Source organism: Poromitra crassiceps (assembly GCF_964638095.1).
Source record: "Poromitra crassiceps genome assembly, chromosome: 20".
Taxonomy (NCBI): Eukaryota; Metazoa; Chordata; class Actinopteri; order Beryciformes; family Melamphaidae; genus Poromitra; species Poromitra crassiceps.
This window is the reverse complement of record NC_139637.1, coordinates 12,989,664-13,007,557: the sequence shown is the minus strand read 5'-3', so window position 1 is coordinate 13,007,557 and position 17,894 is coordinate 12,989,664. Positions and strand designations below refer to the sequence as shown.

The window sequence follows — 17,894 nt, the reverse complement described above, 5'->3', positions numbered from 1 at the left end:
GCTTTCTCTTAATGAAAAATCAAGCATACCACTGATTTCTCCCTCCCGGTCATTGGTGGGTATCTTTTGCTTCAACAAGCTCAAAGTATTCTGATAGGCTGATGACTAGATCAGGTGTAATCTGCTGTGTAAGGTCAAAGTTTTTAATGAGTTTTATCAGGTCTAGATTATGGAGAAGCGTGCATCTGTCCGTCCATCTGTCTTTGTTTATTTTTTATGCCTCTTGCTGTGTTGTTGTCATCCCGCCGCGTGGTATCGAAAATGGTATCGAGTAGGGGTGCACCGATCACGTTTTTTGCCACCGATCACCGATTGCCGATCACCTATGAGAAATATCTGCCCAACCGATCATCAACCGATCACCGATTACCGATCACCGATATATATATATATACGCCCTGGGGTGTCCGTAAAAACACGAGGCAGGAGACAGATGGGAGTTCAACCGTTTAGTTGTCAGTTCTCTTCAGTACAGTACAGCAGTATAGGCTCTTTACAGCATTATGACAGGAATAGTAGGATTGTGTGTGGTCTGGAAAAAGGAGGCAATAAAATATACAAACAGGTCAGTAACCAAGCTTGCTGTTATATAGGCCAATTATAGTGATAATTAACAACTAATAATATATAAATGATAATTAGGTAAACTGTAAGTCAGTTACTCTTAAACACCAGTCTTGAACCATGACTAAAGCCAAAGAGCTCCCACTCATAGAACCGGGGTTATGCACAATAACCGTCATACATTGGGATCCGCATCGAACGAACATCAAAACGACCCGCCCATCGAGGCCGAGTTACAGTGTTATAATTAGCAGCACTATGAGTGCGATCTACATAATGGTGACAGGGTTACATGACGGGAGAAACAACAGAATCACAAGCTACACACGAGCTAAACTCCATCTGAGTAGTGGCATTAATTAGCGCAACAGACAATCAAACCGCAAGTGCACGCCTAAACAAACGTTATTGCAATGATTGCAGGTAGATCGATCTAAAACCAAAAGGGAATGCAATACAGGAATATTAACATAATAATGACTTACTGGTTGGTCATATACGCACACATGGAAGAAGGGGATTGAACATGTTCAACTGATGTCCAAAGAAAGGAAGAAAGTGTCTGAACGGAGCGCACATCCACATACTCAGCCGCACACTTTCGCTTCCTTCAAAGTGCCCGCGGGAACATCAATGCTTGCGTGGAAATTGTCTGTGTGCGCGTGCACTAGCCCGACTACCACAGTAGCACCGTGTCAATCTGGGACTTTAATACACACGGACTTAACAGCATGCAAATGCCTCGGTAGGCGGGAGGACTGGAGGTAACTTCTCTCTGCTGAGGCTGCTCTAATCACCAGCTGATTTGTGTGATTCAAAGAAGCAAGGGGTGTGTTGACAGTCTGGTGCGGTGTGTGCATGGAGGTGAGTACACTGACGAAAGCAAAGCGTGTGCTTTGCAACACAATGATATAAACGTTAGAGCACAATATGAAAGTTAAACGATAGACATTGAAGACATGAAAATGGGCTGCCTCATGTTTCTCACGTGCAGCATGATCGGCTATGCGATCGGCAACATTAAAGGAATATCGGAAACAGCAGATCACATATTTGAGGTCCAAATCGGCCGATACAGATTGCGTGTCGATCGATCGGTGCACCCCTAGTATCGAGTGTCGATATTTTCCTGGGTATCGGTATCAAAGTAGAAATTCTAGTATTGTGACATCCCTAGCTGAAACGATTGTGAACTCTGCTGTTATGGCTCATACACACAGACACAGCAACATCATCTTCACGACAACATCTCTGTCTTAATGAGGGCTTTGTGCTCTCTCTTCAGAGTGGAGCCACAGCTGGCGAGCGTAACCGCCCTCTTGTTTTGTCTAATCTGCATTTCCCATGATGCCTGAGGGGAAGTGGACGTCTCTTCCTGTTTCCTCTTCGGATGAGAACTTATGGGACGTCTGCACATCGGGCTACACCCATTTATTTTCGACCGGGGAAGAGGAAATGTGGTTTTTTTGTAGTCTGGCTTTCTCCTGCCTACTGACCTTGAGAATGCTTCAGACAGTGAGACTTCCAAACACTGCAATTACACTGAGGGTGTTGTTGACATCATCGTCTAGACTTTTTACCATAGTGTTTGCATACATATACTGTGTGTGTGTGTGTGTGTGTGTGTGTGTGTGTGTGTGTGATCAGTATGTAGGACATGTGTGTGTGTGTGTGTGTGTGTGTGTGTGTGTGTGTGTGTCTGTGTGTGTGTCTACATGCACAGCCTTTTTATTTTGGTATATGCATCTCTGCTGCAGAAATGCATGGCACAACAAAACATCTTAACAAGCCATTTAGTCTTGTTTTCTCACATAATTCACAAAAGTCAAAAGTGAAAAAAGCAGCATGCGCTGAAAAGCGCCGTGTTTGCATCGCTGTAAAGATGGATATTTTGTTGTTGTTGCTGCAATGTAGCGTAAACCTCGTACAATTTTTCTTTAATCACGTTTTCTCCCCAGTTGTACATGGCAAAGTCCCCCTGCTGTCCCAGTGTTTGCTCCGCCCCCTCTGCCGATCTGGGGAAGAGTTGTAGACTAGCACAATATGCTTCCTCCGATACATGTGCAGTCGCCAGCCGCTTCTTTTCACCTGACAGCGAGGACGTCGTACGTGGGAGGATCACGCTGTTCCCTCCAGTTCTCCTCCCCCCCCCCCCCCCTTCCCGGGAACAGGCACCCTGACCGACCAGAGGAGGCACTAGTGCGGCGACCTGGACACATACCCCGACCTGGACATTTCCCGACCTGGACACATACCCCTAATCCGCCTTCGCAACCCCAATTGTGGCTGTATGGACGCCCGACGAAGGTAACACACGGGGGCTCGAACCTGCGACACTCCTGTTGGTAGGCAGGGAATCTACCACTGCACCACCCGGACGCCCAGACCTTCTATACAAGTTGTTGTGTGCAGGATGGAGTGACAGATAGCTGACCTGTGCAGAGTACTTGGCGCGCAGGCGGCCGGCCTCGCAGCCCTTGTCACAGACCCGGAGCTGCCTGGCCTGCTCCAGCTCTCTCTTCAGACGCACTCGAGACTCGTTGGCCTCCTTCATCTTCTTCTCGCTCTCGGCTCTCAGACGCTCGATCTCCTTCCTCAGGTTCCGCTTGGCCTCCGTCGCCTCCCGCAGCTTCTCCTTCTTGGCCACCCGCAAGAACTCGAGCTCCTGAGAGGGAGAGAAGACAGGAGGCGGCGCAGTGGTTAGCGTTTTGGCCTCGACAGGTGGATGGTTTTCATTTGCTGATTGGGGTTTAAACGGATTAATAATAACACAGGTGGCATCTCAAGAACCACTTATCAAAGTTCTGTTGAGTTTTCATTCAAAAGGAACTCCGGGAACCAGAAGGAACACAACATTTCTCTCCAAAATAATGGTGGCATATCGCTGTGTATAAGGGACATATTATAAATTATTATGTAAAGAGACAATGAACAATATAGAACATATTATCCCCAGTTAAGTATGATGGACACTAATCATGACACTTATTGGTTACGTTTAGAAAAGGGGTTAGGATAAATAAGTAATTTAATTCTTCCTATTCCATTTCGGACATGTTACAATTATTTTGTATTATTTTTCTGTTGTTTATTGAGAATTTGATGTATATAACGTGCTATTTATTTTGTTTTCATATACCGGTAGCTATTTTTTTAACATGTCATGTGAAAACCTCTGTACATTATACAAATAAATTGTGCTGTTGATTTTCACGTTTTAACTTGAAGCATTCCATTGCCCCTCTCTGTGTGTGGAGAAAATCCACTGTCACTCGATGCTTCTTGTGAAACACCTTCAAAGCCCCGCGCGATGTGTTACGGTAGGCTAACGTTACGGTAGGCTAACGTTACGGTAGGCTAACGTTACGGTAGGCTAACGTTACAGTAGGCTAACGTTACAGTGTCTCCATGTCACTGTTTACATTCAACCAAGTCAGGGGGTTAGGGCTGTGATGTGAGGGCCCGCTGACGTTTCCTTCCTCTGAAAAGCTGAAAGACTAACAGATCTCTGTGTGTTTGTGTGTGTGTGTATGTATCACGCCCATAGTCTTCTCATGGGAACCTAGCAGTTGGGACAAACGCGTCTGTCATCAAGCTTTGTTGGTTCCTAGAAAAAGAGTGAAAAGAAACAGTCCCACCTCACGCCCTTTACATAACATGCCTCTCTGTGCCTTCAGTCAAACTGAACGTGCCACAAAGTGACGTTCAAACTTCAAACGGCTCACAGAGACTCCTTTCAAAGATCAACGCACGGGGGGAATTTACATTGTAGCTTTTGTCGCGGTTCACTTCTTCTAGATGTTGATGTGGAATGCGGTGGTGGTGCAGGATTGGAGATCTTTCTCCCTCTTTGGTCGGGATGCGTTTCTCTGCTGCTCGCCCACACAGACGCCCCGCGTCGTTTCTCTGCTGCTCGCCCACACAGACGCCCCGCGTCGTTTCTCTGCTGCTCGCCCACACAGACGCCCCGCGTCGTTTCTCTGCTGCTCGCCCACACAGACGCCCCGCGTCGGCGGCTTCTTGGTCTCCGTCCAAGACCCAAAATAAAAATGGAAGTCTGGCCTTTCCATTCGCAGCCACATCCGCTCTTGTTGTTCCCCGCTTGCCAAGTCATGCTAAGCTCATTGGCCCGCTGATAATGAATTGTAATCCACTTCTGCATTCTGGTGCCTAAAGTGCTTCCCTCAGTTTCCCCAACTTGCTACACAGTGTTGGGGGGTAACTCAGTACAAAAGTAACATATTCCATGTAATATATTACTTTTAGCAGCAACTCAGTAATATCACTTATTACTTATAGGATAACAGTAATATTATACCAGTTACTTTGTCAAGTAACTCAAGTTACAAATTGAGTAATTTTTTTTTTTTAATCAAAGCACATATTTAAATAAAGATACAATAATTTCCTAATCAAACTGTGTGTTTTTATGCAAATAACCACTATAGATGACAATTACAAAGGAAAAGAATAACATTTAGAATTTTGGATTGTTTACACTGACTTCAAGGCGGGTGAAATTATTTTTCGGGATGGTTCCGTGGTGGCAATGTCATTCTGCTACTGCTGTTATTTTGGTGAAAGTAATGCAAAAGCAGTGTAACAAGTAACAAGTCACTCTACACAGACAGTGATATTGTAAAGTAACTTATTACTTTCAAATGAAAGTAACTAGTAATATGTAGTCTATTACATTTTGAAAGTAACTTGCCCAACACTGGTAAAGAATGCCGGGGAAGGAAGGCTTTGGCTCTGTGTGAGGTGCTGAGGAGCAGGGAGGAGCAATCTGATTCCCTCAGTCAACAGCGCTACGCATCGCGGCACATTCACTCAAATGCAACCTTATGCTATGTAAATATAGGCTGTCTGTGCCTATTCACTATGTAAATATAGGCTGTCTGTGCCTATTCACTATGTAAATATAGGCTGTCTGTGCCTATTCACTATGTAAATATAGGCTGTCTGTGCCTATTCACTGACATGAGTGAGAAGACGGACATTTGATCACCAGGGCTGTGTTGCAGCGGGGGAGCAGCTATATCCAGCTATGGTCATGTTCGGAATAATACGTCAAGTAAGTGTGTGTGTGTGTGTGTGTGTGTGTGTGTGTGTGTGTGTGTGTGTGTGTGTGTGTGTGTGTGTGTGTGTGTGTGTGTGTGTGTGTGTGTGTGTGTGTGTGTGTGTGTGTGTGTGTGTGTGTGCGTGCGCTGTCAAATCTTCATTCACACATATAGAGTTAGACAAACTGTTGCTGCTGATATTGGCATTTCTATTAAAAAGGGGAAGTGGTCCAGTCAGCGCTGTACTGACACTACACTGGTTCTCTAATATGGGAAGTCCTTAAAGCAGGACTAAACCCCAAAACACTTTCTTTTCAGCTTTTAACCAATATATATGGCTTTGGGGGTGGTGTGTGGAGAATTCTGGTCAAAACTTCCACATTTGAGACCAAACTGTTGCCATTGTACCATTTGTATCATTTTCAGCAGCATAAGTTCCCTCTATGGGTTGAACACTGCTTTTTTTGTGCCCTCAAATGAATGAGATATTTGGTACATCCTGACGTCACGGTGGGGTTAGCACGCGCCCCACTCATGTGAAAAATTGTTTTTTTCCCCATGGATTATTACTGTAGTTCAGGCGGTGCGAGCCCTGACCAATGCATCCCTGGGTAATGCCTACTGTGGCTAATATTAGCCGCTAGTTAGTTATGTTATATGGCAGTAAAATGCCACTGAATGACCAAATTGATATAACTTTTAACCATTTCGAGTAACACTGTTTCCATACGGATCACCAGCGTTAGTTTGTTGTTTATAACGTGGCTATATTCATAACGTTTTCTATCTCGGATGGGTTATTTCGAATCCCACATAGGTTACGCCAAAACCACCCCCGAATTGTGTTCTGGCGCAAAGCGAGTGGGTTTCAGTCTCGAGCCACTAACGTTATCTTTAGAGCACAATATTCCTGGAATGCAAGTTTAACTAAACAGTTACATGTCCTCTGCATTCTACATCAAATTAAGATATTACGGGTTGTTTTATTTTGTATGTTACATACTTATTGGCCAAGATATGTTACTTTATGGGGGAGGAATTCTGCCAGCTAAAGGAGGGAGTATAGGCGGCCATCTTGCCTGCAGAGTTTTCAAATCAAGTAGAATACAGTTTTGCAAGAAATCTGGGGGGTTTAGTCCTGCTTTAAACTGCATTGATTCTAATGTGATGTTTTGTTTTCTTTATTTTAGGGCTGGGACTTTAACGCGTTAACTTCGATTAATTAATTACAGAAAAAATTACCGCATTTTAATCGCACTTTAATTGCACTCCAGAGACCACGGAAGGTTTCTCAGTGGACAAATTCCAAGCATAACGATCATACCGATGCACAACGTGCATTGAGTGACGTCAGACACCAAAGCTCCACATGTGGGAAGTGTGCTGTAGGCTAACGACAAACATGGAAGAAGCAGATGAGAACGCGTTGCTTGGCCCGGTGGATGGGAAGTTTAGATTTAAGCCTCCGCGGTATCAGCTCAATGCTAAACATGTTGCAGCTAGCGTGGAAGCCAGAGCTAACAACGTTAACTTAGCCACTGATCATGCTAACGTTAGTCCTAGTACGAGCAAGTAGAGTCGCCAACCCACGCTCGACCAGATGACGAGGTTCAGAGCCAAGATGAGTAAGTCCACGTCTGACAAGTCTATTCATTGATTCACTCGTATACCAAAATCCATTTGAGTTGAAAAATGTTGCTTCTTGTGTCAAATATTGATATGCAATTAAAATGCGATTAATTAATTACAAAGCCTAAAAAAAAAATGTATCGAGTCTCACCCACTACTTTATTTATACAGGAGATGTTTTGATTGGATACATGAATATGTATTCTTATTCTTATTCTTATGAACAATAATACAGATATTTGATATGGTTCAAAATGTCAGCTATTGCCATCTTCAATCCAAACCCTTGGGATCTAGGTGTGTGTACCTGCTGCAGGCTGCGTTTGGCCTGCAGGGCAGAGCCCAGCTTCTCCTCTTGCTTCACTCTCATCTTGACGATCTCATGGAGGAACTTCTCCTTGGACTCTTTGGAGTCCAGGCCGCTGTCCAGCGCCTGCCTCAGGGTCTCCAGCTCAGACTCCAGCCCCGCCTCTCCCGGGGTCAGGGAGGCCAACGGGGTCACGGCGGCAGGAGGGGCCGCGGGGGTTACGGCGCCCTCTGCTGCTGACGTGACGGTGCACACGGGCCCCTGGGCGCCCGGCGAGCTCAGGTCTTTAGCCGAGCTGGAGGAGGTGAAGGAGGGCGAGGAGAGGGAGGACAGGGACGACGTGACTGTGGGGAGAGATCAGAAAGAGAAGAGAGAGAGAGGTTAGGTTGTGCTTATGGAAAAGTGGATTCTAATGATAAATTACAAGATCACATTTGGACTTGTTTAGCCCATTGATATCCTGATGCAGCATTTGTGTGTGTATCCCTTTAAGACCGCGAACCACGTCTTAAAGGGATACACACACAAATGAGGGATATACACGCAAATGCTGCATCAGGTATCCCCCCCCCCCTCCCATTTTCTCCCCGATTGTACTTGGCCAATTCCCCCTGCTGTCCCAGACGTTGCTCCGCCCCCTCTGCTGATCTGAGGAGAGTTGTAGACTAGCACATGCTTCCTCCGATACATGTGCAGTCCGCCAGCCGCGTCTTTTCACTCAAGCGAGGAGTTTCACCTGCAGGACGTAGCGCCTGGGAGGCTCGTTCCCCCCCATTGTTTGTTTTGGGGACCGGGACTTAACAACAGTATACTCCACCGGCTTCCCACCCGCAGACACGGCCAATTGTGTCTGCAGGAACGTCTGAATTGAACCCGGGTCTCTGCATTTTCGATGCATCTTTTTCACCAAACAGGATTTTTTTTAAGCAAGGTACATTTGTCAGTATCCCTTAATTAAAGTAAACAAACAACCTCCATTATCTTCAGTTGCGACTGAAGTCCACGCATCACATGTTACAGCCACCCTGCATGCTTTCTTCAGTGATTCCAGTTTCCAGTACTTCGGTTTTGGTCTCGTTTTACAGTTAAGGAACTGCTTTCCGGGCGAAATACCGTATTTTTTGCAAATAAAGCAACAAAAATAATGCAAAAAAAGAAAATTGCAATTTTTTGCAAATCGATAATTGAACATTGTGAATCGATTTTAATCGTCACGTGACTCATCGCGATGCATCTAAAAAACAATTAATCGGCACACCCCTAGTGGTAGGTGAGTTCTTTCACCTCTACACTACCCAGATGCCCAACTCATGCCCACGTTGTGCATTCCACACGTACAGTATCTAAGTGCAGGTAGCGAGTCCTTCACAGAGACTTACATTCCTCGCGGCTCTCCACCTCAATGTCCACCTCCAGGTCTTTGTCGTCGTGAGGTGGCGGCGGCGGCTTGCTGGCGGTGGAGGCCGGGGGGCAGGGGGGCTCTGCGGCCGGGGGCGGGAGCTCCCCGGTGGCCCTCCTCTTGCGGGGCCTGGAGGAGCTGCCGCTGGCGGCGCCCTCGCCCGGGGGTTCCCCTCCGCTCGGGTGGGAGGTGCTGGGCACGGACGGGGACATGGGACCCACCTTGCCCAGGGGCAGGGGCGTGAGGGCCACGTTAGGGGCCACAGCGTTCTCCATGGTCTTGAAGTTGTAGAAGCTGCAAAAGCAGAGGAGCAGTGTTCAACACAATTATAGCGATAAGCATTCGTCTTTTCATTTGTCTTTTCCAGCGAGTCATCAATACGATGCAAAGAGCTGTGTTTGCATGAGATGTTCCACTTTTGAAGCATTTTCTGAAAATCCTGTTCGAAAAACCAAACGCATTTATGCTTCAAAAATCAGAAAAGTGGTCCTCATTTTGTGAAGATGATCTTGCTGAACACAAAGCTCGCTGTTTCATAAACTGTTGTTAACCACAGACCTTCATGCATTTAACCCAAATTCCCATACAGAAATCCCATTGACTTTTACACATAGGAAGTGGAAGTGCTACTGCTAACATCTAGGTCTTCCGGACTCGTTCCTGCGCTACTCTATGTACTGTAGCAGCGGACAGGTAAGCATTTGCACATGGAAAAGAGTGGGCCCGGCGTCTGACGAAGACCAATACGAGGACATATCTCCTTCTTTTTAGGTGGATCAGAATGTAGCCGTAGCGCTGTGCTAGTTGGAGTTGCATCCGTGGCTCCTTGGCTGACGCGTGGGACAGTCAGTCGCCCAGGCTGCTGCTGTTGTTGGCTGAGAAAGTTTGGCCGCGGCCGCCGAGCGTTTTGTCGTCGTGCGTTCTGTGATCATATTTCAGCACATTCTCGTCTTCCTACCAGCGTGATTTGGTTTCATGGACAATAGCTTTGCTTGACAAGTGCAAAATGGGCAAGAAGCGGATTATAGGAGTCCATGTCTGAGGAACGATTAGAGAAAGATGCTCGGAGCCACCGTGGGGCTTGGATGGAGCTTTCACAATCAGGCAGAATAGAGCAGTGTGAAGGCTCAAAGTCACCTTTTAAAAGGCATCTATCCCCTCATAATGGTCTAGTTATGATACTGTATAGTTGTGTTTTATATGAGTAACTGGGCTAAGAAAATCATTCTCTGTGAAAGTAAATATAGCCAGTGACATATTGTATAGTCCAATATGAGAAAGGGTAGAAACATGTAGAGATGAGAGATGCCTTCAGCGTTTCACTCCCACTTTGTGACAAACTGGGCCAGATCAAGTGTGATGTGGTGCAAGCTGCACTGGCAGGGCCATGCCAAGTGGGTGCCCACGGTGTGAGTGTGTGTGTGTGTGTGTGTATGTGAGAGAGTGTGTGAGTGTGAGTGTGTGTGAGTGTGTGTGTGTGTGAGTGTGTGAGTGTGTGTGTGTGTGTGTGTGCGAGTGTGGGAGGCGCTGGTACAGTCAGACTTGACCCCCGCGACACCGGCCCACCCAGACAGCTGAGAGAGCACGCTGGCAACCAATCAGATCCAGCCAAACGAAATGGCCAATTTTTTATTTTTATTTTTATTTCTAAATAAGCTGCTTCTTCGAGTACTGATATTCCATTATTTCTTTGAGGAGTGAGTTGTAATTTAACCTCCGATGTGCAAAAGAATTAGCCAGTGGTCGGGTGTGTCGGCCATTTTGGATCCGATTGTCACACGCGTGGTTGTTGGGCTCACCTGTCTCTCAGTAGGGCCAAGGGGCGACTGGAGGCCTCCTTATCACCGGCGGAGAGGTTGGGGGACCATGGTCTGAAAGCTGAGGGCCTCTGCCGGGGCTGGATGCAGTTAAGCCCCTGAAGACAAGTGGTAATAACACTTTAACATAACATAATATAATGCATAATAATGCATTCCCCCTTTAACCCATTGATACCTGATGCAGCATTTGTGTGTGTAGCCCTTTAAGACCGCGAACCGCGTCACGCGGTTCGCGGTCTTAAAGGGATACACACACAAATGAGGGATATACACGCAAATGCTGCATCAGGTATCAATGGGTTAAGCTGTTTGGGAATCGGTTAACAAAATGCATAAATTCTTCTACTGAAACGTATGAAATGAGAGAGTGATGCCACCCGCACCACAGCAGGCTTCTCAGGGAATATTGATCATTACAGGAGGCATCCATCATTATATTGTGGCTGTATATTCTATTACACAGGTTCCTCGAACCTTGCTCCGTCTCAGTAAGTGAATACGGACACGGGTTTACAGTTACTCCCGTCGGTTAGCACAGCTTGAGCTTAGCCCAATCTAAATTTACACACTAGCCTCATCCCAAAAGTTGCGTCTAATATTACATGACATCTCGGCTCTATGTCTCATACCCTTCACCCAGCTGTGCATGTATCATCATCATCATCATCATCGCTCTTCCGAGCATGAAAACCAACCTTATAGACCCTTTTCACGGGGGCCATTTTGTGTCGAAAAGGCAGAATAAACACAGGTGCGAGCAAAACACTAATGAGGGTTTCAAACTTCCATGATTGGAATTTGGAAACCCTCGTTAGTGTTTTGCTCGCACCTGTGTTTATTCTGCCTTTTCGACACAAAATGCCCCCCCCGTGAAAAGGGTCTGTTGGAGGCGGACAGGGACCGCAGCCAATGAAAACGCACCTTATTGGAGGCGGACAGGGACCATAGCCAGTCGTGCTGCTTGTCTTTGTCGGCCAGCGGGGACGGCAACGGCAAGTCTTCATGTTTACACTTCTTGGCTGGGATGGGATCCGACGGCTGGAAGAGAAAGAAGGAGATCATTAAGGTTTTTAACGAGGGGAAAGGAGAAAGGTTGTGCTAATACACCGTGTGGTGTCAAATGGAACGATGGCTAGAAAATATCGTTCACTTCAACTTTTTATAACAAAGGTATACAATAGTTAGAAAAATGCCAATTACTTGCGGATTCTTTTTTTTGGTTTTAAGGTTGACCACCTTGATTCTATCGTCAACGAAGTTCATGTGTGTGAAGTGAAAAGGCTGATCGGGAGCAAGTTAAAGTGTCCAGAAATCATCACCAACCGCACTGCACTGCCCACTCACATGCTGACATGGCCCTCAACTGAACACACACCCTCCTCAGACAGACAATCTATATGAGTGTGCGTGTGCGTGTGTGTGTGTGTGTGTATCCCTGAACAGAGGTGTGACAGCAGAGGTGTCTGATAACTGCAAGTGTGAGTGTGTTTATATATAGGAGTGGTGTTGACTGTGTGTGTGTGTGTGTGTGTGCTATGGGGAAGGGAAGGTGCTTCAGGGTTACCACAGTGTCAAAGTCAGATTACTACTACACACACACACACACACACACACACAAAAACACACACACCTACACACACCATCCAAGCGATGGCAAATTCTCTCTCACACACACACACACACACACACACACACACACACACACACACACACACACACACAGGCTGAAGCACAATCCAATATGGCCTCAGTTGTCAGTCTCTATGCGCGTCACTCAGCTAGAGACGGAGAACTTTCTCCCAGTGTTTATGGTGGCCCTCGTGTCCTCTAGAGAGAGAGTGGCGTCAGCGCGGAGGACCAAAATGCATGACTCGTTAGCCAATGAACAGCCAGGAAGGGGTCTCGTGCTACTTTTGAATGCTAAAATAAAGCTGATAGTACAATTGGATTCTTAAAAAAAAAAAAAACATTTAAAGTACAACACAAACTGTCCATTTTGCTGCAACTCGACAGTGCTGCTTAATCCAGGATCTTACTTCCTGGAACTCGAGAGTAACAAACTGGTCCATTGGAGTGAATGGAGATGTCACAGCTCTCCTATATATACGGCTCTGGGGCGGCCCTAGATATTTACGGGGGCGCTGACATGCGGACAAATGTTGAAATGAGCAAAAGTGTGATGCTGTGCATCAGTTTCATGCTCTGTATTGGAACTATGTCAAATAGCATCGTCCCCATCGTATAAGAATCCAATAATAACAAAGGCATGTCCTTGACAGAGGGGGCAGCGTAGGTTTAGCTAGCGAGCGTTTCAAACAAACTATTTCTGACGAGAAGAAGAAGTCTCCAGACGATTGCTAGGCGGCGATCTCCACTTTGCCTGGGAGCCAAGACTCAATCCAATATAGCTACAGTAGGTGTGTTTGCTCATGGGCAGCCAGGAGAGAGGCAAGGAGGTGACTGGGACAGTGTGTGTGTGTGTGTGTGTGTGTGTGTGTGTGTGTGTGTGTGTGTGTGTGTGTGTGTGTGTGTGTGTGTGTGTGTGTGTGTGTGTGTGTGTGTGTGTGTGTGTGTGTGTGTGTGTGTGTGTGTGTGTGTGTGTGTCACTCACTATGTGTCTGTCTATCACACACACACAAACCCATAGAGACAGACAAGGAGGGGGTTGTTTCTCTGTCCCTGTTCGGCTGGCTTTGTGGCTATGACCTCAGCCTCTCCAAGCTGTGGCTGTCACTAGTTGCCACCCCCCCTACCCCCCCCTTCCCCCCCCCCACACACACACACAGAGGAAAGCTGGCATGGATTGGATCTGGATGTTAATGGGGTATCTGTAGACTTCCGAAAGGCAAACTTAAGACTTTACGAGACCAATTTAAAAAGCTAAATAAAGACACAGGGCTGTTCAAAACCAGCCTGTTTCCCATTGGCCACCGCTAACGAACGTCGTTAAGCTATAAATGAGTACAAAAAGTCCAATTAAGTTGAGCAAAGGAGATGATGTGCACGTTGTGCTACGACTCTCCCTGTTCTGTTTTCATCCAAGAGTGGACATGCAGCACCAAACTCAGCAAACCTCTAATACCAAATAGCTGTTTCAGACGTTGGAGTAGAGATAAGTTAGGACTTTGTAAAGCACTGGTTACACACTGACATCTAATTTCATCCGCATGAGTCTTTAGCATTATTAACATCTTACACAACTTGTGTCTGAAGTCATGTGTGTTCAGTTGTAGGTCAGACTTCTTATTCTCTCCTCTGATGTGAGGATTTCCCTCAGGACTCGACAGCGTGACGAGCAGGGAGCTGCTGCACACAGACTCCTGCTTTTAGCCTGCTGCCAACAGGTGGTCATTTAGAATGAGGTTAACATCTCACCTTCTCTCCTTCTCCCTCTCCCCCTGTCTCTCCCTGTCTCTCTCTCTCCCTCCTTCTCCCTCTCCCTCCGCCCCCTCTCTCTCTGCCTCCCTGTCTCTCTCTCTCCCTCCCTCTCTCTCTCCCTCCCTGTCTCTCTCTGCCCCCTCTCTCTCTGCCTCCCCCTCTCTCCCTCCCTCTCTCTCCCTCCCTCTCTCTCTCTCTCCCTCTCTCCCTCTCTCTCTCCCTCTCTCTCTCCCTCCCTCTCTCCCTCTTCCTCCCTCTCTCTCTGCCCCCTCTCTCTCTCCCTCCCTCTCTCCCTCTCTGTCTCTCCCTCTCTCTCCCCCTCCCGTGTTGGCAGGGTGCAGCAGTGTGCCACATGTCCTGTAAGCAGAGCTGGTGCAGCAGGAGAGTGAAGCACAGCCTGGCTAGACGCTCAGATACCACAGAGGTCTGCTGGCTTCATGCTGTCCTCAATCCACCACCGCCCCTCATCCAAAAGTCACATGACTGTCAATCCACCAGGACACCCCCCCCCCCCCCCCCAAAAAAAAAAAACCCCACATGACTTTTACATCACATGACTTTCCAATTGCCATAATAACCCCAAAACATCAGTAATGATCGTGTACTCTACTCTACTAAAAAAAAAAAAAAAACACAAAAATCAGTGAAAACAGCTTTTTCCTATTTGGAGTCAGTGTTTCATTCTCATGGCTTTCATCATAGGGACATTAGGCTTATGGTGCCAAAATCATGACTTAGCCAAATAGAATCAAGGATTTTGAACAGACTTTCGGAGTGCCTCAGATGTCTTTGTTTTCAACAGCCACTAACAATGGGCAGAATATAAGAAAAATAAGCGCTATTGGCTAATTTGTAGCATTTTAGGGGATAAACGTTATAAGGGCCCTGTCATAATAAAGACATGAGGAAAGACAAACAGGACAGCTGCGGTGGGTCGGTAGGCCTCAATCAATTTGATGTAGTTTTTATTCAATCAGAAATAGCCTACATATTATCTAATAAAATAGTCACACTGTAAAAAAAAAAAAAAAAGTCCGTGGCAGCCGACATCTAAATAAAGGCTATTTCTCACCAATGTCTGTGATCCACAGCTGATTTTAGGATGTATCCAACGTTCACAATCACATTCCTGTATCTGAATGCAGCAGGCTCGTGTTTGCTGCTATAGCGAAATTATATTAAGTGACATAAAAAAACGAGTTGAAACGTTTATTTCAAGCTGCAGGAATGCAGGAAACTCGGAGAAATATGGACTTGAAAATCAATTTCGGAGTGGGGGGGTTTCGGAGTGGGGGGGTTAAATCAATTTCAATTTCGGAGTGGGGGGGTTTCGGAATGGGGGTGTTTCTGAGTGGGGGGGGTGTCGGAATGGTGGTGTTTCGGAATGGAAGGCGGTCCGGTTTCCTCCTGTTTAATCCAAACCGCAGCAGAAATCTCCACTGCGTGCTTTGCTCATGGATTTTCTCTGGCGAGTAGCTTGTAGCTTTTGCGGGAAGCTACAAGCTACTTGGGTCTATAAATAGCTTAGCTACTGAAAAAGCTACTTGGTTCAAAAGTAGTGAAGCTACCACCAAGCTACTGAGAAATGTAGTTAAGCTATGTAGCTTCGCTACTTGTAGCAAGCTACTGCCCAACACTGGGTAGGGGATAGCTATAGCTCTTATTATTATCCCTACACAACGTTACAGGTAAGCAACTGCCGATCCTTTTCATGTTTGAATTAAATACACGTTTCACGTCCACTTTGGCCATATCGTTGATATTTGCGCATATCAATTCGTCTTTAGTGCTTTACCCAATTTGACATCACCTAGTTAGATATCAATCTTCTCTATTTGTCTAACTAGTTAACTAATGTTAGATTAAAATTAACTTGGAAACCTTGGTGTGTTTCTGTTAGTATGTTTTTAGTATCTAATGTATGTTTGTTTATTGCTGTAAGTATAATTTAGTCTACTGTACATAATTTCAGATGTCATTACGAAACAAGGCTATGGCAGGTGACACGGAGTGGCTCTCTACTGGGGTGTCTGGTATGGCCATCCAGTGAGGGAAACAGACCTGCTCCTTGCCCAAAAAAAAGAGAGATGGCATGACCTTTATAAGGTAAGATTATATGGCTTATCCATGTTCAAGTTAACAACATGACCCTAACACAATACACTGTAACATCAGAATCAGAATCAGAAAGACTTTAATGATCCCTGGGGGGAAATTGGGACAAGTTGCAGTAGCTCGCTCACAGAACACACATAGCATAAAATAAACAGTAGTAAATGCGATATTAAGCAAAATAAGCAGAATAGGAACACAACATAGCATAGCATCAGGTACAGTATGTGATGGTACATCTATGTGAGTCCAGTGTAAGGTATGTTCATTGTGTGTTTCAGACTGCCACAGCCAGGTATCTGCACAGCTCAGGGATTACTGAAGTATCCCAGCAAGATGGAGCAAGTTGACCCTCTACTCCAAGCAGGGTTTCAGGTATGACCTCACCTTCACCCACTCATGCCTCCTTGGCCAACAAGGTGAAATAGTCATATTTAATTTCACTGCTACTTATTTTTCCCTCTGTGTATCTTTCTCAAGGTGAGCGCCTACACTCCAGACAGCGTGTCCCAGGCATTGGAGTATCTGAAGGAGCTCCTGCTCGTCATCCACCAGCACAACCACATCTTGTCTGCACGGGCACACATCCCACCTGCTACAGCGAGCGTGGAGCAGCATGCACGACTCTTGACAGTGAGTACCTGATTGTGTCTCCTGTCCAGATTGTGTTAAAAACGTTTTACAACCAACCTCACACAGACAAGACTCAAGTCATTACTATTGCTTCAGACAAAATAATTTCCAAGGTTGCTCAGTGTTTAACTGTATGGTCTAATCTTAGAAATATTGGTGTTATTTTGATCATTTGTCCTGTACATGCCAACCCCCCCCCCCCCATTTTAGAAACAAACACGCAGGTCGGTTGTGTCACACAGATTATTATTGATGCCTTTATATCATCCCACCTGGAGTACTGTAATTCCCTTTAGACATGCCTCACCAGTCCCTGGACTGTCTACAAATGGTCCAGTACACTGCATGTTTTTTGTTTTTTTTCCAGGTCAGAATGCTTTGGAAATCATGTCCAGAGTGCTTCCAACGTGCAGACACAGCATTTATTTGTTGCTGCTGAAAAAATTGACATTGATGAGTAGCCTGCCTCTCCAAAAGGCCCAGAGCACCCTGCCCAAAAACACTAGCCATCGAGAACGTTTAAACAGGTGCAGTGCTGGGAAGAGGAGCGCTCCTAGAGCATCCGTTGAAGCCAGATGTGGGCCGTTTGAAGCCCAATTTGGGTCGTTTAAAGCCAGATTTGGGCCGTTTGAAGCCCAATTTGGGCCAAGTCCAATTTTACAATGAGATGCACCCACTTTAATCCTGAATAAAGTAATAAAACCACTAGTAAACCAGTAGGCGGCGCTTGGCCTGCTGTTCAGTGAGTGGCCTGACTGCGGCACAATTTTTTTTTTTTTTTTTTTTTGCAGGCCAGGCCAGGCCAGGCCACCGGGCATTTGCCCGACGTGCCCGATTATGCAGTCCGCGCCTGATCTTGTTGATTCTTTTGTTTTTTGGTAGGTAGCTGAATGCGCGATTCAATTCCAGCGTGGCATCATGGCGGCTTTGTTTACACCTGATGACCTACTGACATACTTCCTTGTAGTGCAGGTTAATTAACTTATGAATGA

The 17,894-nt window shown here is 46.1% G+C and overlaps 1 protein-coding gene across 1 annotated transcript in view; it reads right to left on the bottom strand.

The window, feature by feature from the left end:
- Positions 1-17,894, bottom strand: part of skia (v-ski avian sarcoma viral oncogene homolog a) — an 86,025-nt gene that overhangs the window by 4,616 nt on the left and 63,515 nt on the right. Inside the window, exons 3-7 of the mRNA XM_083656816.1 lie at positions 11,701-11,817; positions 10,759-10,874; positions 8,940-9,253; positions 7,561-7,904; positions 2,999-3,229 (exon numbers count right to left, since the gene is read on the bottom strand). Of these exons, the coding sequence (XP_083512942.1) occupies positions 2,999-3,229; positions 7,561-7,904; positions 8,940-9,253; positions 10,759-10,874; positions 11,701-11,817 (1,122 nt within the window). The remainder of the gene's footprint in view (positions 1-2,998; positions 3,230-7,560; positions 7,905-8,939; positions 9,254-10,758; positions 10,875-11,700; positions 11,818-17,894) is intronic.